Raw genomic sequence first — 26,356 nt, 5'->3', positions numbered from 1 at the left:
CATTCTCACGTCATCAGGATCAGGCAGGCCAGTGGGATGTATACTTAAAATCACAGACAGGCTTAGAAATCGCCCCTGTGCAATAGTTGAACCAGCTGAGAGGAGTGGCAGGTGGGCGCAGCGGCGGTGTTAACAGACAAAGCAGCAGAACAATCCAGGATGGCTGGAAAGAGACGGGGCCGAGGCAGCAATGTCCACCAACAACAGGCCCCACAGAACCAGAGAGGAGGCCCTCGCAGGGTAAGTGCTGTTCTGTCAGTATAAACATGGCCACCTTCTTTATTGTTACACTTCAAGTGATAATCATATGAGGTCTTAGGGTCCCGTAAAGGAGATTCTGGTCATCTTGAGAAGATTGTTAATGAGAAAATGCATCAGACTTATAATGTATTTTTATATGACAGACTTTAAATATTGCAGAGGCAAACGTTTCCTCTGGTTATTTGACTTGTGCCTGGGAGTGGAGAGTTAACTGATTAGCTGGGTGGAACAATGTAGCAATGACTCATGGCAATATCTTAATGATTATGCCGAGTGATATTAAGCACTTGTTTGGTTTGATTAAAAATGGTACTTCTAAAGTAATTCTCTTATAATCATCTTTCATTGTTGTAAATTTATCAAAGAATTGTGAATCATATTGTGTAGAATTTAACTGCATAAGCACATAAATATCTAACAGTTGTGTGACTGTGGAAACATAACATACAAATCCTGCATGTATACTGACTTCTTGAAGGTATAAAGTGGGAAATCAGTGGTTAACTATGAGGACTGAGAGAAAAGTATCTATAAAAAAGCACTGAAGCATGCTAAACTTATTTGCAATCATAAAGTATTGAGCATTTCAAAACAAATTTTAAACTGTTAAACTAAACAATCTTATGGTTCAACTCAAGAAACACTAAATGTTTGAGCAGAATCAAAGTTCAAAGTATATGTTACAACACAGTAGATAATACTGCATATGCTATATGTATCTACACGCAACACAAAGTCCATGACATATCAGGATGCTCATTACTTCAGAGCGCTGAGCTTGATCAAAGCTAAAAAGTTAGTAAAGATATTATCAAAGCTTATCTTGTTTTGATGATATAATTTTTTTACAATGTCAAATCTAAAGAGGAGTCCCGACCTGATGTTTCATTAAAAGTAACCCATAACAGCACTTTTAATATTGCATTACTTTAATCCTTAATTCTGCAACAACTCTCTTCCTGCACTATTTTGTTTCTGAATGCTAGTGTGTTTCCCGCGAACACCCTTTTCCACCCACAGTCCAAATACATGCAGGTCAGGTTAACTGGAAACTGTACAATTGCCCTGGTGCATGAATGCAAGTATGAATATGTCTGTTTGTATATAATGGCAGCTTGTTTAGTCTGTACTTTTAGTCTCTGCACCTAATACATGCTGAAACCCTGAACAGGATGGAAGTGTTTTAGAGAACAAATGAACTAAACTGGAAAAGCACATGATTTGATCAAACTTAATATTTTTATTCTATTTTTTTTCCTTTATCTGTGTTCTCTGTCTCTGTGTTCAGGCTCTGCGGGAGCCGGCTGCTTTTGCCAAGTCTACAGGTTGTGAATCAGAGATCCCCCATGAGAAGTTGACCATTGCCCAAGCACGGAGAGGCACACCAGGTCTCACCTCTCAATAGTTTCTGTTAGCATTGCTGATTTCATGGAACTGAGGGTTTCTTTGAGTCTGATGACAGCAAGAAATCAAGAAAAGCTAAGAGAGTTTCTAACTTGACGTGCTTCAGTATGTTGGTATCAGCTGACGTCAGCTGTAAGATGTGATGTCAGTATCAGTACAGTATTGTTTTATTGCTAGTTATTTGGCTGATTAAGGTTGTTATTATTATGATCCTCTTCTCCAGGAATATGTCACGCCATATGACTGACAAATTAGCAACGAATTAAAAGCATTAAAATCTTCATTGGCTGATCAGTTATCAGTATCTGCTTCAAAATAGCATGTGCAGTGCAGTTAGGACATGGTTTCATATTTCTTATCTTGCAGCTCATCGTCCGGTGCGAGTCTACGCTGATGGGATCTTTGATCTTTTCCATTCGGGGCATGCTCGAGCTCTGATGCAGGCCAAAAATGTGTTCCCCAACACTTACCTGATAGTAGGAGGTAAGGTGTGAATATCTCTCCCCATCTCGACAGTAAAAACACAAAGGAAAATGTAGAAAGTTTCACCCTTTGTTTACATGAACTGGGCCATTTTCATCCAGAGCTGCAGTAGCTGAGTCGGAATCCTAACCTTAGAATAAGTCTTTAGGCTAAATATTTCATTTTAATTTCAGTTTACAGTCTTGGATTAAATGTAAGATATCACATGCAACTTCCTGTTTCTCTAGTCTGCAGTGATGAACTCACCCACAAGTTTAAGGGCTACACGGTGATGACAGAGGATGAACGCTACGAAGCGCTGAGGCACTGCCGTTACGTTGATGAGGTAGTGCGGGATGCTCCCTGGACCCTTACTGCAGAGTTCCTCAAGAAACACAAGGTGAAAGGTCACGCAGTCGCTGGACACACAGCTTCCTAACGTGTCATAGATTGACGACAGCTGACATATCTGGTGTGCAGATATCAGTCTGAACACTGTCATGTTGCACTCACAGATTGACTTTGTGGCCCACGATGATATCCCTTACACCTCTGCTGGATCAGAGGATGTTTACAAACACATTAAGGAAGCAGGTAAAGATACATATAACCCGTTATGAGGAGTTCTACCTCTGTCATTTCTCATATCACTTAAATGAATTGCTTTAATTATTTGTGTATTGTGTCAGGAATGTTTGTGGCCACTCAGAGGACAGAAGGCATCTCCACATCTGATCTGATCACTCGCATCGTCCGAGACTATGACATCTACGTTCGACGCAACCTGCAAAGAGGCTACACAGCCCGAGAACTCAATGTTGGATTCATTAATGTAAGGGAAATCGTATTCAATAGACTGAAAAAAAGTTTTTAGCGCAATATAGAAATAATCACAAATGTACTGATGGTCATCTGCTGTGTCTTTTTGTGACAGGAGAACAAGTACCGTCTCCAGAACCAGGTGGACAAGATGAAAGAAACAGTCCGTACGGTGGAGGAGAAGTCCAAACACTTTGTCTACAGAGTGGAGGAGAAGAGCCAGGACCTCATCCACAAGTGGGAGGAGAAGTCACGGGAATTCATTGGGAACTTCCTGGAGCTTTTTGGACCTGATGGAGCCTGGGCATGTTTACTTTTACATTCATCCTCAGGACACACTAGCTAAAGGGAAAAAATCACTCTCAGACCATTACAAATAAACAACCTTTAATTTCTAGGTTGAGTTATTTGTTTAGTGGTATATTTTTGTGCAGATGAAACCAACAAGATAAAATATTATTTAGTGAATCTCTTTTCTCAGAGTTATAACTCATCAACCTCAATCTGAACTCAGACAGAATCCACTCCTGGAATCAGCACAACTTACACTGCACGGGAATAGTAGTATCTCTGATGGTATCTCTGTTTGTGGATAAATGTCCAGAAAATATGTTTAAAAATGACAAAAATGAAAAAAGAGGCTCCTTATAATTTCATGTATAGATCATGTATACATGTTTTCTTCATCAGAATTACTCAAGTGATAGTTGTCTTTCATAGTTGTGTTTCACTGCAACTGGGAAGTTTGTCTAAGGCACCAAAACCTAAACACAACAAATTCTATTCCACCCTCTGAGCAAAGACAAAAGGCACTGTGGTTAAAGTGGGAAATGGCTAGAGTATAAATATATATGGAAAGTTGGGTGAAAGCAAGTACAATAAACAGATCACAGAACACACAGAACACACACATCACAAAAGAGAGGGCTGATTCACTGCAGCAAAACACAACAAAACAAAAAAGTAAACTTCTGTTATGTCTCTGTCCTCGTTTAGCATGTGATTCAGGAGCGGAGTGGTCGCATGCTCCAGGCCTTGTCACCCTACTCTTCACCCCGTGGCTCGCCCAGCAGCAGTCCTACCAGACGACGCTCAGTTTCTCCTGACTCCTCCCCCGCCTCTGCCTCCCCTTCTCCCTCCTCTCTCTCCCCTCCTTCCTCTCCATCCTCCCCCTCCTCACCTAAAAAGGGGAAACGATCCTCTCTCAAGGCTGCCTCCTCATACAGTAGACATGTACAATGAGTTCCTCATATGTGGGTCATCTTTGCTGGTCTTCATCGAAGCTATGGCCATTAATCTGGTATATAATATATCTAAGGGGCCTTTCAATTAAATTATCAATTAAGGAAGTACTTTAATTTATTACTGGTTTATTCAAGTACAAGTGCAATATATTATCATGTACATAAAGTGTCTTCACAAAAAAAGAAAAGGACTAGAACATTAAAATTGTTGCTTTGATGTGATTTGCCTTCTGTTATTTGTTACTCTTCTATATGTCTTGTAGCTAAATGCATATGATATACTCAATCTCAAATGGCCCTTCATGCTGTAGAACTTGGTAACTGAGTGTTAATGAGTACAGCGTGTTTTTTTCGAAGCAATAAATGTTTAAAGTCCCTCAGAGCAAACAGCTAGACAAAATCTGAATCATGGTAAATACCCTTTAAAATAGTTGAAGTTCTTGAGCTGCTCTATCAGTATTTTTCTTAATATTAAAATGGATCAAATGGCTATATCTAATGTGACAAAGATAATTTTTACAAGGTGTTATGCATACAGGGAGGTAATAAAAATTCATTTGCTGGTGCAAGGGTTACATCTTTAATGTTTCCCATGTACCCAATTCCCAATAAAATTCAGGGTAGAGATCAAGGCCATTTCGGCATCAGATCCTATTGAGTAGGAGAGAGTCATACAAAGCCTTATACTGATATAGTAACACCATGCCCTTTTTTCTGTTGTAAAAGTGAAACAACTTACAAACAGGATGAATGTTTAGGGGCTTTTAAAGCTGAACTGATCTGTAAATAGAAAAAAAGGAGGGTAAAACTTAGATAGCATTTTGGATATCCTGAATAGTGCATAGGCCTTTGTCATTATTGTAGATGTCACTCAAGAAGTGCTAAGAAGTGCTATTGCTTCAAAAGGCAGAAGAAACAGGTCTACCTCTGGTGGTTATGGAATAAAGGGATCAGCAAAATGAGTTGTTTAAATCCTTTAGTGTTCTTATCCATAATATAAAAGGTTTTTGAAGAGATGTGAATGTATAGCATATGGTTAAAGAAATTCAGTTGAGAATATTATGCAGCCAAACAAAGATAGTGAGAGGCAAGATGTCCGACTTGTGTATGGCTGAGCTGTAGTCCATTCAAAGTAAGAGTCCTGCACTGAAAATGTTACTTCAGTAAATAAATATGATATAAATAAAATCATGAAAAAGTATGCAATGGAGACTATTATACTACTACATCATAGATTATTATTACTGATACATTAATGGGTAAGCAGCATTTTACAGTTGTGGTCGGTTACTAACGTGTTACTGTCCTTCTCCTGATTAGTTTTTTGATTCATCAATTCAGTTGATTTTTTGGTTTGTAAGATTTCACAAAATTGTGACACTTTCAATGTTTACTGTGAACCACTGACAGTCCAAACGTCAAAATAGAAAAAGTAAAATTTAAAAAGAGTAAATCGTGAGAAGCAGGAACCATAAAATGCTTGACTTTTTTATTTTGAAAAATGATGATTATAATAATATAATAATGATTATATTTACATGCCAACTAAAAAAAAAATCAATTCATCTACTAATCATTTCCACATTCCACATTGTTTGGTACAGTAATAAAGCATCACATTTTATAAGCTCTTCCTACGTTTTGTATGTAAAATATTAATTTGCAAGTAGGCTATAAAGTAGCATGAAAGGAAAATAGTCAAGTAGGCCACAAGTAACTCAAATTCATACTTAAATGCAGTACGTGAGTAAATGTATTAGTTATTTTTTCCACCTCTGAAGGACGCTGTGGTCAAAGCAAAGCAGACTGGTGAGGACAACATATAAACCGAGGGTGAAAACATGCGCTTCTTGACTGACTGCTTCAGAACTACAGAAATAGCTGCGCCGGTGTCGGTGGAGTGTCTGGTTCTTGTAGTATCTTTGGCTCCGTCGCTTATAACCGTGGATGTGACGTCGGCGGCAGCGAATATCCTGCACGGATTAAAGATGGCGCCCTCTCATGCGCTGAGGTGCTGTAAACGGGCTCTGAACTGGGTACCTGTCTTGTTTATTAACCTGGTTGTCGGCTGGTCTTATTACGCTTATGTCGTGGAGCTCTGTGTGTGTAAGTAGGCTCACTTTTATATGTGGTTGTCTGTGGCGGGGCGAGGATCTGCTTGTGTTGACAGTTTCGGGGGTTGCCAAGTTTGATAACCTAGTTATTCAAAATCATCCCTAGGGTTGTATACATGCAGTCCAAACTCAGTTTCGGTCTGTTAAACCATCCATATATATAAGCATTCCTCCGTGACAGCAGCCTGTTTGTCAATATAGCCGAGCAAGTCTTCTTTCGATTAGATTTGGAGAGTCTTGAAGGCTTTTACAGCCGTCAATTAATGATTAATAACTTCATCGTGATAGTTGTAATGCACCAGGTAACATGAAATATGGGCGGAAGGTGACAAAGATTGTAAAACTTCCTCAGGCGTTTTTGTCGAAGCTCTCTGATTTAAAAGATGTAGCTTTCATTGAAGATATATTGACTGCTGGAGAAGGAGGAGGGTGGTTAAGACAGATAAGTGTCTGTGGTTCAACTTTGTTTTAGGAGAAAAAAAAAAAAACAACACAAACACACACACGCCTATTGTTTACTGAATAACTCATAATGTTACAACGTAATGCATCCAGTTAAAACTTAGGTAATAGAGCAACAGCTTATACCATGTAACAATGGCTCTTTGTACCTGTTTAAGAGGTTTAATCTGTAAATGCATTTATTAGTTGCAATATTAGCAGTTATATAAGTTCATAAAATACTAAGACATTGAGGCAAATGATTGAGTCGGTGAAAGGACTGCTCATTATTATTTCAATCAAATAATTTGTTTTATAACTGCTAACACATTCATCATTCAGTAGATGGTGAAATGAGATGTCCTACTTTTTCTCATAATTCAATGTGATCGATATGTGTGAATATTTATTTAGGATGCACCTGGCTCAGTTTTCCCGAGATTAAAAAAGGCCTGAAAGATGTTTGTGGGCGTGAGTATTGTATGAATTATTAAGCAGACAGATATTGATCATGCACTATCCCTGCACCCACAGTAGGTTTTTTTTATAGTCTTTTTCAGGCTGGAACTGATGACCATTATAAGCATGTAGACTTACTGCAGTTATGTCTGTAACTCAGCGGCTGTGGTCAGGACAGGGACATCCCTGCTGCTTAAACAAAGCTCTCTGTTATGGGTGGGTCACTGCTGGCCGTGCCAGGCTGCTGCCACATGGTTCAAGAAAGGGCTGATGTGTGTGTCAGTGTGTGTGGTGGGGGATGTGTAGTCATGCATTCTTAGGACATTCATTACTGCTCACTAATATATTTTTTCTCTGCACCATGTAGATACAATCCCAAATAATGCAGAAAGAAGTAAGTGATACCCCCGCGCACTGTTCATTTTCTCCATTCCCATCACTTACTGATTCACGTTTGATGCTGTAATTCCTCTCATGTTAATTATTCATAGCAAAGACTATGCCACAGATGACAGCGTACCCACAATTCAAACTTTTCCTTTCTCTCAACAGTCAGCTACTTGGTCATCTTTCACATTTTCCTCACCATGTTTATATGGTCTTACTGGAAGACTATATGGTCCAAACCAGCCGGCCCCTCAAAAGCGGTAAGGCAAGAGAAAAAAAATGGATTTGGTAAATACGCATGTATAGAAAACACATATGTTTACTATGTGTGATGCATTAGGGTTTTTTCTAATCAGGCTTTCTTTTCTCCCCCTGTCAGTTCTGTCTGCCCAGAGCAGAGAAGGAACTGTATGAGAGAGAGGAGAGAGCTGAGGTGCAACAAGAGATTCTGAAGAAAGTGGCAAGGAATTTACCCGTGTATACACGCACGGCGGGGGGAGGTGAGGCTTTCACCACGGCAGCAAAACTGCTTGTGTTTGCCTTCATATTTTAATTCCCAGTAGTTCCTCAAAACAGTATCACCAGGGAAAACACCGTTAAGCACCTGTTTTACTGTTGTTACCGTTGCCTTTGGCTAAGTTAACTTTGTTTGTTCAGCTCATGTTTGTCACTCACTTGCACAGCATAAGATCAGCCATGCGAATGACATTGTGTAAAGGTATTGCTACATTGTGTCTTCCCCTTTTGGATGAATTTGCAACTCTGTATCTCTTTGAAACAACCCACTTCCTGATGCTATAAGATGTTATTTCTCTGCTGATGCATATCAGGCTCGCCTGTCTCGTGTTTACAGAACTGCACCTATCAGGAAGCTTAATTGGACTCAAGTGTGCCTCTTTGTCGCTACAGGCCACACCTGGCTCCTCCACTCATCAACCCTAGTTTCCCAGGGACATTTCAAAAGACTGTGTGAAAATTGATTTAAACTATAGAATTAATAAGAGACATCGACCAAAAAATGAAGAGGGCAGGAAAATAGTTTGTAAAGTCTACAAAGTGTTAAAAACACAGAAAAACAATATCTCAAATTCTTTTTTTTATATATATAGTATTATATAGTATTATATTAGTGTGTATATCAGGTAGCCAATACTTCACATACACCATGATCATGGCACCTTGAATATAAGCGCACTAGGGGAAAAAAACAATAGTTATGGAGGAGTACTTTAATAATTCTGCTTTCATTTTCTCTAAATAGCCATCCGATACTGTCACAACTGCCAGGTAATCAAACCTGACCGCTGCCATCACTGCTCAACCTGTGAAATGTGAGTGTTTTCTAATTGTACACACAGTATACTTAAGGCTTGTCACTTAAATTTTTTAGTTTATGTTTTCCCCAAACGAGCAGACACGCTTAAACTTATTCTCAGTCTGATTTTATGTTCCCAAACATCTGAAAGCTTTTATTCCTGGCTGCAAGAAAACTTTAACTGTTGCTTCTTGTGACAGAGTAAACTGGGGGAAAATGCAGATGTGTTGCTGTTGAGAAATAAGACACCATATGGTTAAAAAGTGTTCATTTATACTGCAAATAGTGGTTTTAAACCAAATTTCTCCCACATTTGTTTAGGGTCGTAAAATGAGATCTTGACCAATTTTGGATATACAACATAAACAGATACATTCTGACTTATATTGAGCTCTGTTTATTATCTTATGCTGAATTTCTAACATGTGGACATCTGCTAGATTTTACTAAAAGGATGTATGTTTTCCTTATTCTCATCCTTCAAGGTGTGTGCTAAAAATGGACCATCACTGCCCCTGGTAGGATTTTCTCATTCAGCTATGAATTTAAATTGTTCTTCATTTCATCCTGATCTAGGTTTTCTGTCTGTGCTGTCATCAGCTTATTTATCCTAACAGTAATATTAGCTCTTTTGGCTCTTTTGTTTTTTTATATTTATTTATTGTAGAATTAAGAAAATATGGAGAGGTTCTCACTTTCTCATGTTTCTGTCATGTTTTCTTTCAGGGTGAATAACTGTGTTGGATTCTCAAATTACAAGTACTTTGTCTTGTTCTTGGCCTACGCCTCACTCTACTGTGTAGTCATTTGTGCTACAGTCGTCCAGTATTTCATTAAATTCTGGACCGTAAGTAAAGAAACTTCCTCTTATTAGTTTTTTAAATTGACATGTGCTTGCATGTGAACGCTTGATGTGGTTGTGGGATCTTTTGAGGTCAACCTACATCTTCTGGACAGGACATCATTAATTATTAAACATTATTAATTATGAAATGCAATGTAAAAGTTAAGTGCTGTTGGGCTGTGGTGAGGCATGTGATCAGCTACAACTGATTGCATTGTAAGATGAAGCATCAAACAGTTGGTTGACAAATGTGTCACTGTAGTGCACAAGTATGTCATGTGATGGCTTATCAGTGGACTCTTTAACATACAGCTTTGCATTAGACAATGGCTCTTGTCACGTAGTGAAAAAATATAATGTGTCACAGCAAAAAATTCAGTGTAAAATTATATCAGACAATAATGGACTTGATCTGTTACTGCAGTCAGTTGTTCAGTTCAGACGACTCGACATGAGAACAAGAAATATTCTTGCAGACATGCAGAGTGACAAGACAAACACTTTTGTTCTCTTTTTTTCTGCCCTGAAGAAACAGCTGCCTGACACGCATGCCAAATTCCACATCTTGTTTCTGTTTTTCGTGGCGGCTCTGTTCTTTATCAGCATCCTGTCACTTCTCAGCTACCATCTATGGCTTGTGGGAAAGAACAGGACCACTATAGGTAACTCTAAATAAATATGTAATTTAATTCAACTGCTGACTATATCCTTTGAAAGTCACCACTAACTATATTTTCCTTTTCTTTTTAGAGGCTTTTAGAGCTCCTGTCTTTGCAAATGGTCCAGACAAAAATGGGTTTTCACTCGGCTGTGGCAGAAACATAGCTGAGGTGTTTGGAGACGAAGCGAAGTACTGGATTTTTCCCTTTTTCTCAAGGTGAGACTACTCTGACTTGATATAACTGCAGCATTAACTCTGTACTAGCGGACCTATAAACTCCATATGTGTCATTAGTATTAAAGGTGAGTGGAGGAAATAAGAAAGTGTAGTCTCAAAAGTACACTTGAATCAGTGCTGTTTCAACATGTTCACGAATGCTGTCTTTTATCTGTTTTATCAGTCTGGGCGATGGACATTCCTTTGTTACCAGATTGGTACACATAGATCCAGAACAAGCAAACAGTGTCCTCCAGCAAAATGGAAAAAGGCTAGTGGTTTTTTTTATTTTTATTTTTTTTATTTAATCTGCCTTCTTTCATTTTTGTTTGCTGGGTGTTAATCTCTAATGTCACTTACAATTACAGCCCTGCTGATGGGGAGATCAACCCTTGTGTGCCTGGTAACACCATACAACACACAGCGGATGACAGCAAAGAGAAAATTGGTGTGTTGCTGATGTTTTTTCTATGGTTTTTCATTTTTTGTCATCATGGTTTGTGTTTGTGGTAATTACTTTTCTGCTCAAAATGCAACCGTTAACAGTGAACCATAACATGACCTTAACAGTCCTGAACCATCTCTTGTGTCCTCTTTTTTTTTCTTTTCAGACAGAGGTCAGATGGTCTCTGTGACAATGGAGAGTGAGCCATAGCAGGTATGAGGACATGACAAGAATACAGTAGAGGCACATCAGTAAAGAGCTCATCATCTACAATGCCTTAAATCTGGAGCATCAGCACCTCCACAGAAGCCATCCTCCACCCTCATTTTGAGTTTGACAGTGCAGCCTCAAGCCACATGTTTTTGTATGTACGTTAAGCGGATCATCCTTCATCTAGTGTGCTTTAATACTGTTATTATAACAAATGAGACTGCAGGTGCTTCACAGACACCATCTAGTCCTTCAGAGGGGATTCAGAGGTTTTGTCTTTGTTTTGAGCCAAAGACATTCAAAAAATGTTTAGTTGGTTTTTCCCCCTTGAGCCAATGTATGTCCACCTTGTCTGCATTTATCTACATGGATTAATCACATTATACATTTCAACAAGAGAATCATCCTTTGTCAGTATTAATCCAGCATTAATGACTAAGCCTCAGATTGGGTTATGTTTGATATAGAGCAGTGGAAACCACTAGAGCTCGATCTGTATAACTCAGCATAGAAAATGGTGACACATTTCATTTCTGTCAATAGTGTGTGCAATATGTCTTATCAGCTTTTCACTCCAAGCACAGTGCAATTATTAAGTCAATTATCAAAGGGTCTAATTTAGTTTACATTGAATTGAAAAGATTTAAATGTCTTTTTGTTTACACTTTTACATTATTTTTGCTTTTTAAATTTTATACGATGGGTAAATATGCAAATGATATAAGCTTGAATGGGAAGGACCAAATCTAGTTTAACTGCAGTTAAAACTGTTTCTCATTATGAATAATTAAGACACAAACCAACAAATCATTATCAGTGACATTGCCATTTTTCATTGCACTACAAATATTTGAAATTTCTTTGTTATCAAGCTTTTGTAAATGAATTGCATTGTTTTTCCATGTACATTGATTCTATTTATTTGTATTTATTTTCTTTGTAAAAAGATATTAGATTACAGAAGCTTATGTTTGTCCTCTTCCGTAAAACATTTTCAAGCACAAGATCAACCCTTTGCTTTACTGTTGTATAAAATGAATCGATCTCACCTGTTAATGCAAAGGGTCAAGGCTTAAATCTGCTCTTTACATTTGTTTTTCCAGGATGATGATAAGATTTATTTGAAAGTTTGGAAAACAAAGAGCACAAAATGAAACCACACTTAAAAAAAAAAAACATTTATACAGGGAAATTGTTCCACTGTGTCTATGAGCCCAAACCAGGATAGATGAAGTGGAATTCATATAGCAGTGTCGCCATAAATGCTCTTCTCTGTGCTCCTGGCAGCTGTTTCATTACATTCCTTTTAGTGGAAATGATGCACAGCACAGTGTGGGGTTTTCCTGTGTGATCGGTTCATAATAACATAAATGTGTAGATATAACTAGCTGAGCTGTAGCCCTTGTGGATGTACTCACAGTAGTTTAATAACTAATTTTACTGACTGAGCTTGGCTTAAAACACCTCCAGGTAGCTAGAGCTGTTCATGTAGTCAGGCCTGTAAAGAACTGCTTTTTTATTGAGAAAAATATTCATGCAGGGTGATCTCCATTGTTCTGTAACAATTAATGTAATGTAAGAAACTATAAAGTGTGATTATTCATCTTAAACACTGGTGCACTGTGATTTCTAACAGATGAGAGGAATGTGAAATTCTTGTCTGTGAAGCAACTGTGGATTACAACCCTACATTTTCAGATGTTCCTCATATCATCTTAAATTACAGATTTGTCCAGATTCCGGTAAAATGACATGTTTGATAAGACTTGTTTCTGCGTGAGCAATGCAAAAAATATCAAAGCATAGTGTTTCCAATGTGGGTTGATATTTTTGTCTTTCAGGAAAATTTCTCAATAACTATTGAAGGGATTGTCATAACACTTACTACAGACATCCATGTTTCCTTCGGGATGAATTGCAATTTTGGTGATAGATCAACTTCTTTAACTTTTTCACCTAATGCCATCATCAGGTCAAATTTTGAATTTGTTTAATTCTTCATTTTATGACAAAATACCTGGAAGAGCTCGCAACATTACCATCAGCCTCAGCTGTAGTTGTAGCTGTATCTTTAGTGCCAATTATCAAAAGCATGCTGACATTTAGTACAAAGCTTAGGCAAAACAGTGCCTAAGTACGGTCTCATAGAGCTACTAGCATGGCTGTAATCTCTCTCTTACTCTTATTGGAGGTGGTGACCAAAAAAAAAAAAAGACAAAAAAAACAGGTTGCTGATATTTGCTTAAATGCTAACTAAAATCCAGTGGTGGATGTTCCGTGTAGAAGAGATGCTAAATGATGAACATGTGGAAAAATACTCCCTCAGTCCCCTGTATTTTTAATTATTTTGTGACAAATCCTATAATCATCATGAATGGCACAAGTATCTAATCCTCAACTTAATGTTCTAAATACAGTGTGGTCAGAACAGGTGAGCTTTATTTACCTAGTTCACAGGAAAATTGTGACGCAAGACTGCACTCTTCACTTTTTCGCCTTGCTGATAAGCTCGAGCAAGTGTTTGGTACTATGGAGCTGACACACAAATGTGATGAGCTGAGAACAATTATTTGGCTAGGCACGGAAAGGTGAACAACCTCGCTGCCGTTGAACTGTCTATTACTGCAACAGGTAAGTTGTAAGAGTCTCAACACTCAGGTTTGCATCATAAAACCCTCTGAAAACCCTTTGACCCTTTATAGAGTCATAACTTCCTGAGAAAGGATTATGCAGGATTTTCAAATGATTAATCTCAAACTTTCAAAATATTTTTTTTTGCTAGTCCTCCTTTGATGTATTACTAACAAAACACCAGTCTCTTTCAAACCCACTGACATTTATTTGTAAAAGATTAGATTTCAAAAACATTTGATGGAAATTGTTAATTTTTTTTCACATTGAAATAAACATATTTTTTCTTTAGTTCTTTCTTCTTCATCTTTTTTTAAAAGTTTAACCTGATTTTAATACTTTTTTTATCCAACCAACCATGCAACCTCAGCCTGTGAAAGAGTGATGCTGACAACACTATTTAAAGTAAATCATTCTAAGTATGTAGTAATATCCTGAGGATTTGCTGACAGAACTGGGGGACACACTACAACAAAATAATGACTAACATGAACAAAATAATGTAATGTTATTTAATGGACAAGTACTGTATGTGTACTCAAGGCACTGAAACCTTTATTTTATATCTGTGTATATGTACTGCTATGGAGACAACACACCCTGTCAAAGTTCACCCTTTTAACTAAAACTCTGACCTTGACCTTGGTGTAATTTTAATTACTGTGACTCCAGTCTGTGAATGAATGAGTAATAGTTACTTATATGGAGGAGTTCTCATAAACTTTTAAGCTCTGAACCTCATCTCATCTCACCTTCACTCCTTAAAAGTCAGCGAAAGGGTAAAGTACACTCACTCTTGAATCTGCTACCAGAATCCAACGCTGGACATAGCAACGTGAAGGGAAAGCAGATGATCTGAGTAGAACTTGTTATTTTACAGTTACAACCTACTGAACAGCTTTTAATGAGGGAGAACATTTGAATTTTCTCGACCATTTAGTTTTAAACTCTAGTCTATTCGTGAATTTTCTCAAGAGTGGTACCTGCACACCATGGAGGAAGCCATCAACAGCACCATTGATCCGGCTTGTTTACAAGAGCCCCCGCTGGCCATTGACGTGATAAAGCGTAAGTGACCCACATTACTACATCCTGCTTGCTGATAATATTTCCTTATCAGCCAGTCTGTGCTAATAACAGTAACAGTTCACTTAGCAGTGTCCTGAGTACATCTCTGTCTGAGGGTCTCCAATGTATCATATGATATTTCCTCTGTTCCAAAATAAAAGTGTTCCTCGAAGTAAAATTAAATAATCTGGTAGTACTTAATACTTCACAGTCGGGGATATAGAGTAGTCATATGTCTGCTAGAGTTCAGTTAATTTGTGTTAGAGTAACAAAAGACTTTTATCACACTGTCCTGAAATTGACTTTTTTCAATCTGAGGAAAACCTGATTTCTTTTTGTTTCACATCAGAGCTAGATGTATTTGGACTTTGCCTGTACTCCATACTCACCTTCATGTCCTGCATGTCCCTGCTGCTGTACCTGGAGCAGTGTGTCTTTATTTATAAAAAACTGCCCTACCCCAAGAAATCGACCATCATCTGGATAAATGGTGCAGCACCAGTAAGCATTCATTGTTATAATATGCAGCTGATTCTAAACCCAGTTAAAATATAATCATTATCAATCACTGTGTTAGTGGAATAGGTCTCAAGAAGAGGGACGCAGGGTCCTTTTGAAACACAACATGAAATCTGATTGAAACAGAAAAAGTGGAAGCTAAAAAACATGCTTTGTGGACATTAAACTTACATCATGTGTTTTTAATGCACAAATTATCATATTTCTTCATCTCAGGTCATTGCCACCATGGCTTGTTTTGGAATGTGGATCCCCAAGGCAGTCATGTTCACAGACATGACATCTAATTGGTACGTTTTCTCTCACTTACAGTTAGTATTTTCTCTTACAGCAGGGGGTTTCTTTCACTGATACTTCTAAAAAGCTGAAATATGATATATTAGGGTTTCTGTCCATATTCTAGGATGAATGATAATGAGATGAATTGTATCACCTTGTCATTTTGGTTAAGATAAAATGCAGATTCTGGGCCCAAGGATTTAATGCGAACAAATTGTCTTTGTATTTATGAATGTAAATACTCTGCCATCCCCCAGAGTCTCATTATACTATGTGCTCACTACTGGTCTAGCTTAGAGTAAGTTTAACCACGCGATGAATCATTGCACGCACAAAGATCAAAGTTCATGCCACACCTCCAGCAACCGTGTGCTCATCTTTATTGAAATACAAGAAATCTAGTGAGTTTATCTGTTTTCTGATTTATGTGATTTATGTACAGTACAGTATGTTCAGCAGCTGCATCAGTACCCATTTACATTAAGCATGTCCTCACATGTCAAAAGAACGTGCATTATATAATGAAAATATGAAATATGAAATTTAATTTGTTTTCCTTTCTAAGGACTGTGAAAGGACTGTGAAAATGAAGTTTAATACTCCATGAGAGTGATTTTTGAGAATGACCTCTGTTCCCCTGAATCTCTTTCTCTCTGTAGTTATTTTGCAGTGGTGGTGTATAAAGTCCTGGTTCTGATGATCGAGGAGTTGGGGGGCAGTCAGGTTTTTCTGAGGCGGTTTTCTGGTGAAACGTTTAAGATCAGCACAGGACCCTGCTGCTGCTGCTGCCTCTGTTTACCCCGTGTACCCATGTCACGGTATTTATACCTGTTTATACAACTACAGTCTGGGTATTACTGTTATGGCTCTAATAGATCAAGAGTGTGTTCTTAACTGATCATAAAGTGACATTTTTAAGGTAATTTATTTATATCCTTCATATACCCTTTCTGTGTCTATCTTATGATTATATACACATCTAAATACCATCTCTCTTTGGTTGGGATCATTCAGGCGACTGTTACTTGCACTGAAGATAGGAGCTCTTCAGTATGCAATCCTAAAGACTGTGCTCTCTGTCCTCTCCATAATATTGTGGACAAACGGCAACTTTGATCTCTCCGATGTAAGTATTTGAAACGTTTTGCCACATGTCTGTGTGATGGAATTTTTGTATGCTTTTGTAGTAACAATGAGATAATTTTATACTTGTTGTAATTAGTCTGTAGCCTTAGTTGTGTACTGTTATAGTACTGTTAGGATGACCTGGTGAACCCTACTTTTATGGCCCCACTGGGATAAACTTCCTGGATATAGGGAAGATGGCAGGGTGATATCTTGATCCCCATGGGGGATTACACTCAGTTGTAAACTCCTGAGATAGGTCACGACCTGCTTTTTGTACCCCAATTGTTTACTTCCACCATCTGTACAGGAATGTCTGTGAAGCTTCAAACACAGGGCCAGAGGTATATCAGAAAGTATAAAAATGAGGTGAAGCCTTCAGTCAGCGGAGCACAACTCTGAACTGCTTACTGCCGTGTGGTTCTGTGCGTTGCTTCCTCTCTATAGAGAATAAACATTTTGGTGCATGCTACCCTTCCAGTCTTGTTTTTTGACACTCTACGGGCAGACAAGAAATTTCCGTAACATCTGCTTGTACTAAAAAATGAAATGAGCATGACATGAAATGTAAATATTTCTTTGCTTCTTTTTCAGCTAGAGATCACTGGTACTGCTATTTGGATTAACCCATTCATTGGCGTTCTCACAATCACCTCCCTTTGGCCTGTTGCCATCATCTTCATGAACACTAACATCCATCTTCGCAGCCTTAATATTGTACCCAAGTATGCCATGTACCAAGTGAGTCACTACCAATACCATAATGTATACTTCAGTGCTCAGTCAATCACAATCTATATTCTCTGCATGGGGAAAACCTCAATGTATTCTTGTGCCACACATGAAAAAAAAACAAAAAAACATACAAAATAACAACACAAGGTGCTTTGTGTTGCTTGGACACAAATGTAGTCACACTGGTGAAAACAAATGAAACTAAAACTAAGAGGATAACCAGCCACTCCCACTCCTCTGTGTCAAATTGTTTGATTGCTTTAGAACTAAAAATGATAAGAGCGTTGCTGTTTTTACTGCACAGATACGATTATCACTTATTACTTTCCTCAAGTTTCATACAATGAGTGAGTGAATTTCTGTCCAGCATGGTTATTCTATTCAGCAAAGCAAAAGAGAAAATGTTACAGACAGAGTGACAGGGTTTATGGGAAACGCAGTCTCAACTTAGAGAAACATAAGCACTGCAACCCATTCCACTCAGGTGTGGTTGCCTTTGTTTGGTGTCACAACACCAGACTCCTACTGAAATGTATAGCTGTTCGAGATGCTACACAGCGTACCTTTAACTGCACGCATACTGTATGTAACTGATCAAGAATTGGTTTTCTCCTCAGTTAATACTTGTGTTGAGTCAGCTGCAGACATCAATCATTAACATCCTGGCCTTGGATGGAACCATCGCTTGTGCTCCTCCCTTCTCTTCTCAGGCTCGTGGATCCAGTAAGAAAAATCTCTGAATGTCTCTCTAGATCATCTGCTGATGTGTGAAATGAAAAGGTTTTTTTTTTCAATTTTTCTCTCTCTCTCTCTCTGCCCTGCAGTGCTAAGTCAGCAAATGATGATCATGGAGATGTTCATTATCACTCTGGTCAATCGGTTTTTGTACCGTCGCACATATGACACACTTCCCTCTGAGGCACATGACAACGACCAGAACACCAAAGTTCTCATGGAGCATGATGTCTAAAAACGGAGAATATGAAAGAGTGGAAGCCAACACAGCTCTTTAAATGACGTATCAGATGATCTAAGTCATCAGTCTCACAAACCTTTTTCATTTGATATAACATTTTACCACATTCTCACTCAAGTGTAAGGGGAAAGAACATCTTTTTTCTAATCAAAGGACGACTTTCAATCCTATTTCTTTGTACATCTCACAGAGCACTCACTGACATTTGCTTGTATCTTGTCAGTGACAAAATATGAAGGACTGGTTCACCCAAATTACTATGTTCTGCCCAATTCTGCCAAAAAAAAAAAGTTCCTCTGAACATTGTACACAATGAGGTGTGTGGCTCCTCCAGCGCAAATAAGACACTGATTCTGTTAAATTGTTTATGTGTTCTTCTGTTTTGAGCAGCACAAATGAAATTTCATTCACTTCTATAGTCCTGTAGTGCAGACAGATATTTCAAAACTTCTGCAAATGAATCAATGTTATCTGACAGACAGTAGATAGATTAATAATCAACTATTCCTTTAAGCTTTACTAGTTTGGAAGAATTATTAGAGATATCTGGGTGGCAGTGCTTTTGTCAGCTTATACTTAGGATCTAGCAGAGAGGACAAGGGCCTTCTTACAAAATACGGAAAATACAGAGATATGGGACAAATATATGGATGAAAGGCTGGAAACTGGTCCTTTGGAGTGGGATTGTGCACGTTTATGAATATGTGTGAATGGAAGAACAATATTCTTACATTTGCCTTGAAAACAGTAAATAAAAGCGCCTATTTATTTGTGTTAATGCATGTGTGTTTTTGTTACAAAGAGAGACAGAGAGACTGTGGTTATTACAACAATGGTAGGTTTGGCCAAAGTGTGGGGCTGTTTAAGTGATGCCTACCATAATATCTAATGTATTTTTTCATAATAGTGGCCAGTGGCTGCTGACACAGTATTCAGCTGGTTATTCATGTATGTATTTAGTACAGTGTCCAGGCTGCTGAGCATCTAAGCACCAAAACATGAATACATTTAATTAAACGCTCTAGGCCTACTCTCTCTATTGTCCTGGGAAGTCTGTTTAACCAGTTTTTGTTTGGATCTCATGTCAATCCATCTCTGTTGCAAACACCTCTGTGGCCTGGTGGTGTAAAAATATACCAAAGCTTTAGAAGGCAGCTTAATCTGTATTATGTTTTATTTTGTTTCTCTACAACTGCCAGTGTGACTCTATCCTTAAATCTCCTACTGTGTCTTAAGACAGTCTGAAATAAAACCCAGATTTGCTCAAAGATTGCTGACCCACTTACTCAGACTTATTTGGGCCAGGGAATACATGTGGATGAGACTGCAGCTTTATTTTCAGACTCGATGTACATTTTAAAGCTGTCTGCAGCCAAACTATGCCAAATGTTGTTCCTCAAGTAACCACAAGAGGCCGCACTTGTTCCACCTCAAAACCTCATCCATTAACCTGATAATAAAGAACAACCCGTCGCCTTTCCTTGACTCACATGACTAATTTGTAAAAAAAAATACACTAATTTAATTCAGGGGAACACACAGATATTACAGGAAATAAACATTACATTGGTAATTACGGGTCAGGCAAAAGGTAAAACAACTAATTTTAAAACATTCAGACAAAAGTAAATTTCTCAGCAAAGACTTATTTTAACATAAGTAATTAAAGTCATTTATTGATACTTGTGCAAATCAAGCAGCAATTTCGTTAAACTAACAGCACTTGATGATTGTGAACATCTACTAACATGAAGAACAGGACTACCTAAATTCAATTAAATCAATTAAATTGTATATTGGTATTCATTCCTACAGACTGAGTGAAAATAAATAAAGGCTGGAGGACTGTACTGATTAGAGGATTGCATTTGACATGAAAGTCAGCTTTTTAAAAAAAAAAAAAAAAATCACATCTTACAGAAACTGAATGCATTAATTATCAAAATGCTCAAATTAACATTTACACATAAAAATATTGACCATACCATACAATAAAAGGGATCATATTAACACTACCATACTCATCTTCCATTCTTCTCTTTAAAATGAAATCTATTAATTCATTTACAATTATGTAATCATTCTCAATGGCTTCATTGTCTCCAGGACTGTTGTTGACTCTGTTAAGATGTTCAGAAGGTCATGCCCTCCCACAATACTTTGATAGAAACACCATTTACACTTCACAGGAAGCCTTACATTTTTTAAAATATTTTTACTTGTTCTCCAACAGGTGTTAAAATATTATGCAGCCTAGTTGATAGATTGAAAGAGGAGAATTTTGTACAGGGATGTAGGTCAATGTCCTAATTATCTCCCAAACTTGAATGTAATAAACTGTGACAATACTTATTTATGAAATTGTGGCTTTATGTTGTTTAATGGAATGGGGATAAGTTACTATAGGTTGCTGGGACAAAGTGGACAAATGTGGATGAAATGTTTGTATAAAGCCAGATCATTCAGAATTCAGAATTTGGCCCTGTTAATGGAGTATTTGTCTTTGCTGTTTATGTAAACAGAGTCATCAGACAGAGAGGAAGAGAGAGAGAGGAAGAGAAAGCTGCGTTCAGGGTGGGTTGATGACAGCCCCTGGCTCTGCATTGCTGACGAAAGCTGCTTAGCTCCTCAGTTGCTATGGCAACCAGGGAGAGCAGCCAGACAAAAAAACGAGGCAAAGGGGAGGGGCTTTCAAGGGAGAAATAGAGGAGAAAGGGCTGGATGAGAAACATAGACTGAGGGAGGGATACAGACAACCGATAAAGACGCACTGAGAGTAACCGAGGTAAAGCAAAGGCTACGGACGGAGATAAAGAGAAGGTCTGGCTATAAATGCTCACTCCACTGGCTGGGGAATAAAGACTGCAGCAGGTGATTGGAGGATACAGAGAAAGGGGGAAACAGAGAGAAGATGGATGTACAAACGGAGAACATGGACCCCCCACCTTGTGAATCCCAGCCGAGTGGAAAAATCAGAAAAGGATTCAAGCTGTTTGGTAAACGCAAGCCAGGTAACATCTTTTCTATTCGAAGCAAAGGGGATGGAAACAACAAGTCACCTGTTAAGAGTAAAACCCTAGATGGATTATCTGAGACTGCTGCACCAGATTTTGAGCAGGAGTCAGAGAAGGAAAAGGGACAGGAGGTGAGTCAAGCAGAGAGGGAGCAGGCAGAGGAGGAGACACTTGGTGAAGATGGCGTTCTGGCTGCTGCTCCTGCTCGCACCTCCATTTCTTCAGCTAGCTCAGCCAAGTCCCTCAGCTTCCTGTCATTATTGAGGGGTGGCCGGAGAGGAGTGGGGGACCGCCGAGTCCACACCGTGTCCCAGCCAGTGGGTCGGCAACGTCGTGGGCTGAAGGGTCTCTTTGGCAATGTTAAGTTCCGCTCAAAGGATAAAGAGGACAAGGAGGAAGCCCCTCCGAGCCCACTTCTCATGTCGTCCCGCGCCAACAGTGTGGAAATCATCAAAGAGGACCTCACCCTCACCCCCAAATCTCAGCCTCGATCTCCGGACAGCCCAGAGAATGAGAGCTGTAAGCCTATCAAGACAACACAGGACAGTGCACCCACATCCCCGTCAAAGACCACAACTCCCCAGGTGACAGCAGGCAATGTGAGTAGAACTAATGATTTGCCGCCTTTGCCTGCCTCTGAACCTCCCTTGATACCTGGTGATAACAGCCTGAGCTCCTTGCTGGCAGACATCTCCTCTCTCCTGACCTTTGACTCAATCTCAGGGGGTGGAGACATTATGGCTGATGTGGAGGCAGAGTGGGGAAAAGCCAGCACTGCCATCAGTTTTGGGGTGAGTGAAGTCACGCCATCATTCACATCTCTCTTCTCCAAACCCACCATCTCCTCTCCGCTGACTACTACCTCTGTCAGCACTGCTGCTATGGCAAAACCCTCTTCAGTAGCCGTCCCCACAACAGCTTTGACCCAATCATTTACTCCTCTGACAAAGACAACTTCAACCTCTTCTCCCATTGCCAAGCCAAGCCCCATCATCACGACATTGACCAAATCTTCCACTTTGACAACTAACTCAGTCAAATTGAGCTCGGACTCAACTGCAGCCTCTACCAGCATTAAAATTAAATCAACTCCTACGCCCACCACAACACAACTTTCAACTACCCCTGTAACGTTAGCAACCCTTTCAGCTCCAATAATGTCTTCCTCTTCAATAACAATTAAATCCACAAGCTCCACCTCTGCTACTACCACAGCTCCTCCGAACACTCCAGCCACTGTAGCCAAGGCTCCCTCAATTAGTCCAACTCTTACCTCGACAGCTAGCAAACTGGCATCAGAGATTGCAGCAGCTCCTCCAGTTATTGATTCAGTAATCAAACCTAGCTCTGTTGCTACTCCACCTCTTGTGTCAGCTAAACCTCCACCAGTTACTCATAGCCCTCCCACCCCTGTTGCTTTTACCCAACCTCCACCTACTAAATTGGATTCAGCAACCAGTGTGAACCTACAAACTTCCACTACCTACAAATCATCCCTAAGTTCAGCTGCAGGAGAATCTAAAGCCCCAGTGGCAGTACCATCAGCCTGTACTGCTACAACCAAACCCTCCTCTCCTGCTCCGGTTATCCCCTCCAAGATGACAATGGTTCCCACATCAACGACAACTTCTGGCTCAGTATCTGCAGCCCTCACCAAGCCTACAGTGACCTCTAGCCCAATGGACTTAAATAAGACCCCTTCCTCCCTTGTCACTGGTCCAGATCTTCGTTCATCATCTACCCCAAGCGCGTCAATTAAAAACCAACCCAGCCTTTCATCTGTACCAACTCCATCATCAGCTTCTTCAGAGATGGTTCCTCCCACAACTAAACCCACTCATGCACCAGTCTCTTTAGATAAGATGACCCCTGCTCCCACACCAACTCCAGCCCCTACCTCTCATGCTGTTGTTTCCACAGCATCCCCATTACCTCCTGCTCCGGGTAAGATCCCAGTCTCTCAATCTAAAGCTCCCCCTGCCCCTGCTCAAATCCCAATTTCTGTATCTAAAGATCCCCCTGCACCCGCTGAGATCCCAGTTTTGGTATCTAAAGTCCCACCTATGCCAGCTCAGATCCCAATTTCTGTATCTAAAGGCCCTCCAGTGCATTTTCAGATCCCAGTTTCTCTGTCTAAAGACCTTCCTGCACCTGCTCAGATCCCAGTGTCCGTATCTAAAGACCCTCCTGCACCGGCTCATATCCCAGTTTCTGTATCTAAAGACCCTCCTTTGCCTGCTCAGATCCCAATTTCTGTATCTAAGGGCCCTCCGGTGCCTACTCAGATCCCAGCTTCTGTTTCTAAAGACCTTGCTGTACCTGCCCAGATCCCAGTTTCTGTATCTAAAGAGCCACCTGCCCCTGCTCAAATCCCAGTTTCTGTATCTAAAGCACCTCCTGCACCAGATCAGTTACCAGTTTCTGTATCTAAAGTACCTCTTGCACCTACCCCTGCTCCTGCTCCTTGCCCTGTCACTTCTCTTCCTTCTGCCCCTGCCCCTGCACCAAGTGAAGCCCCAGCCTCTGTTAAGATGAGAGGGAGTGGACAGGCATCAGTGGATTGGCAAATGGCTAGTCCAAGTACCACAGTTGCGCAGGGGGCCCAGACTGGGCTGTCAAAAACAGAAGAATTGCACAGTGAGTCGCAAACAAGTCTCCAGGGCCCCTCCAGAGAAAGGAGGACACCACCAGTAAAGGCATCAGGGCTTAGCAAAATACCTGTAGTTGGAGGGGGGAGAGCAGGCAAGTTACCTGTCCGGGACAGCCAACATGTTGATGATGAAGCAAGCAGAAACCCACCTACTCCTGTGCAAGAAGAAGAGAGGGTCTGTTTCAACTCACATGATGCAGGGAGCAAAGATAAAATCAATGATGTTGAAGCCAGTGCGCCCACCTTAAAACGTACCCAGGAGGAGAGTCATCTGCCTCCCCAGCCAAAAGTCCTCACCAGTTTACCGCGTGATTCAAAGATCCCTGTGAAGCACGGCGTACAGTCTCACACTGCCTCCCAAATCCCTCAAGCTAAAGAACCCCCTCGCACCAAGATACCTGTGTCCAAGGTTCCTGTCCGTAGGGTTGGTAATAAACCTGCAGTTACAGGAGGCAGCACCCAGATAAGAAAATGAAACAATGGACTGTATCAATCACGGATACATAATTATGGCTCTGAATGCAACTTTTTTCAGTCTAACTACATGACCAACCTTTTTTAATTCATATTTCTATACTGTAATTTTTGGCTTGCCTCTCTTGTCATCTCTTGACTTCACTACACCATAAGCAACAGTAACAGAGTCAAGAAGGCTGACAGCACTGAAGCACAAAACATCTCCACAGGGAGCTGAAGCAACAAGCCTGGCTCTTTGGTGCTGAGCCAACTGGACATGCACTCAGGAAAGGTTCAGGGTCACACCTGAACACACAGCAGCATCGATAACTAAGGATAAGCAAAATAAAAGGTCTTCTGGGAACACAGTCACACACACAACATGGGCGAGTGCCTTTCTATGGGTGCTTTTGCTACAGACTTTCAGAATTTATTCAGTCTTTTCTACAGTACTTTTAACTTTTGTTACTCCCACTTTTTGTAGGAACCGTCAAATCCTTTTGTCTTTTCTTTCCAGAAAGTCTCTTTGATAACAACCAGACCCTTTACATTTTATTTGTGTCAGGAGAAGAACAGCAGGAGCTCTATAAATAAGTGCAACAACCAAATTTACATTCCACACCTATCTCTGGATGTATGTAGCAGAAAATGTGCCATTAATTTTTGCACAAGATGTTGAACTGTACAGCGCCTGTGTGTCCGCCTGCTCATATGTAACTTGATCAGATCTCACTGTGAACTATGGGAGAGACTGTGGTTTGAAGGAGGAGGGGTGGAAAAAACTCCTTCCAGTGAAATGGACAGGCAACAGCAGCCATTATGAATGGCACTGTGGTCGTTTGAGCAAGACAGAAAGGATGCTGAGATGAGATCTCTAGCTCGTACACTGGCACATTCTTATTCTTATCCCACGTATACTGTAAGATGAGAACAATATTTCTGTGTATAGTCTCATCTATGTTGTTCTGTTTCGTATTTAATCAATAAAACAATATGAGTACTTAGCAAGATGAGATCTGTTTAAATTGTGAAATATATCCTGTACTCCTTATTGTGGCAGTTTGCAGACAGATAAGAAATGTGGGCACATATAAAAGGATTTACTGACTCCATATTTAGTAGGAATACATCACCTCTTAAGTTAATTTTATGTGGAAGGAAATTACATAATCCTATCATCTAGAGAAAAGTTAAGGATCAGAGAGAAGAGAAATGACAAACATTTTATATTTTCACTGACAAATCCCCACAGAGGCTCAACATCTTACTACAGCCTGGGCTCAGAGAGCCCAGATAGGAACATCATTCCAGCATCATCTACACCCTAAGCTCAGTGACCTGAATAGCGAGCACATGAATGTCAGCAGAGCACGGCCAATCAGCTGCAAGGGAAAACGCTTAACATGCATACCTTATTATCAGGAAAAGGGTTTGGGAATGTGTGTCATTGCTATTCTTAGTGTGAAATGCTCCCAATGGATGTGCTGAATAATTCCCCATGGACTGAGTGGATCATTTGATCAGGACATTTAACATCAGCTCAATATCGTTGCAGAAAAGAACAAAGTGCAGATAGTTATTTCAATAAAAAGCTGGAGTAAACTGTAAAGACTATCTACAA

The 26,356-nt window shown here is 39.7% G+C and overlaps 4 protein-coding genes across 4 annotated transcripts; all 4 read left to right on the top strand.

The window, feature by feature from the left end:
• Positions 1–16: 16 nt before the first annotated feature.
• LOC139607744 (choline-phosphate cytidylyltransferase B-like) lies at positions 17–4,407 on the top strand. Its single transcript, XM_071460892.1, has 8 exons — positions 17–240; positions 1,550–1,649; positions 2,032–2,148; positions 2,376–2,527; positions 2,643–2,721; positions 2,817–2,959; positions 3,062–3,250; positions 3,943–4,407. The coding sequence occupies exons 1-8, from the start codon at positions 160–162 to the stop codon at positions 4,186–4,188; spliced, it is 1,107 nt and encodes a 368-aa protein (XP_071316993.1). The 5' UTR covers positions 17–159; the 3' UTR covers positions 4,189–4,407.
• A 1,609-nt stretch (positions 4,408–6,016) lies between these two features.
• Positions 6,017–12,765, top strand: LOC139607554 (palmitoyltransferase ZDHHC20-B-like). The gene is made up of 12 exons (XM_071460518.1): positions 6,017–6,296; positions 7,572–7,598; positions 7,757–7,851; positions 7,971–8,091; positions 8,853–8,922; positions 9,392–9,424; positions 9,633–9,753; positions 10,280–10,412; positions 10,501–10,627; positions 10,812–10,898; positions 10,996–11,075; positions 11,239–12,765. Exons 1-12 carry the CDS (start codon positions 6,032–6,034, stop codon positions 11,280–11,282), a joined length of 1,203 nt encoding a protein of 400 aa, XP_071316619.1. The 5' UTR covers positions 6,017–6,031; the 3' UTR covers positions 11,283–12,765.
• Positions 12,766–14,669: 1,904 nt separating this feature from the next.
• LOC139607555 (organic solute transporter subunit alpha-like) lies at positions 14,670–19,393 on the top strand. The gene is made up of 8 exons (XM_071460519.1): positions 14,670–14,981; positions 15,331–15,482; positions 15,717–15,790; positions 16,439–16,597; positions 16,794–16,905; positions 17,499–17,645; positions 18,257–18,362; positions 18,464–19,393. The coding sequence occupies exons 1-8, from the start codon at positions 14,906–14,908 to the stop codon at positions 18,607–18,609; spliced, it is 972 nt and encodes a 323-aa protein (XP_071316620.1). The 5' UTR covers positions 14,670–14,905; the 3' UTR covers positions 18,610–19,393.
• A 1,965-nt stretch (positions 19,394–21,358) lies between these two features.
• Positions 21,359–25,748, top strand: LOC139607552 (APC membrane recruitment protein 2-like). Its single transcript, XM_071460515.1, has one exon. It carries the CDS (start codon positions 21,527–21,529, stop codon positions 24,752–24,754), a length of 3,228 nt encoding a protein of 1,075 aa, XP_071316616.1. The 5' UTR covers positions 21,359–21,526; the 3' UTR covers positions 24,755–25,748.
• Positions 25,749–26,356: the final 608 nt, after the last annotated feature.

The sequence above is a fragment of the Trachinotus anak genome, unplaced genomic scaffold (assembly GCF_046630095.1).
Source record: "Trachinotus anak isolate AG129_WGS33_773 ecotype Australia unplaced genomic scaffold, CSIRO_AGI_Tana_v1 ptg000024l, whole genome shotgun sequence".
NCBI classification, from domain to species: domain Eukaryota; kingdom Metazoa; phylum Chordata; class Actinopteri; order Carangiformes; family Carangidae; genus Trachinotus; species Trachinotus anak.
Note: the sequence above shows the minus strand (reverse complement) of the source record. Positions and strands in the feature narration are given on the sequence as shown.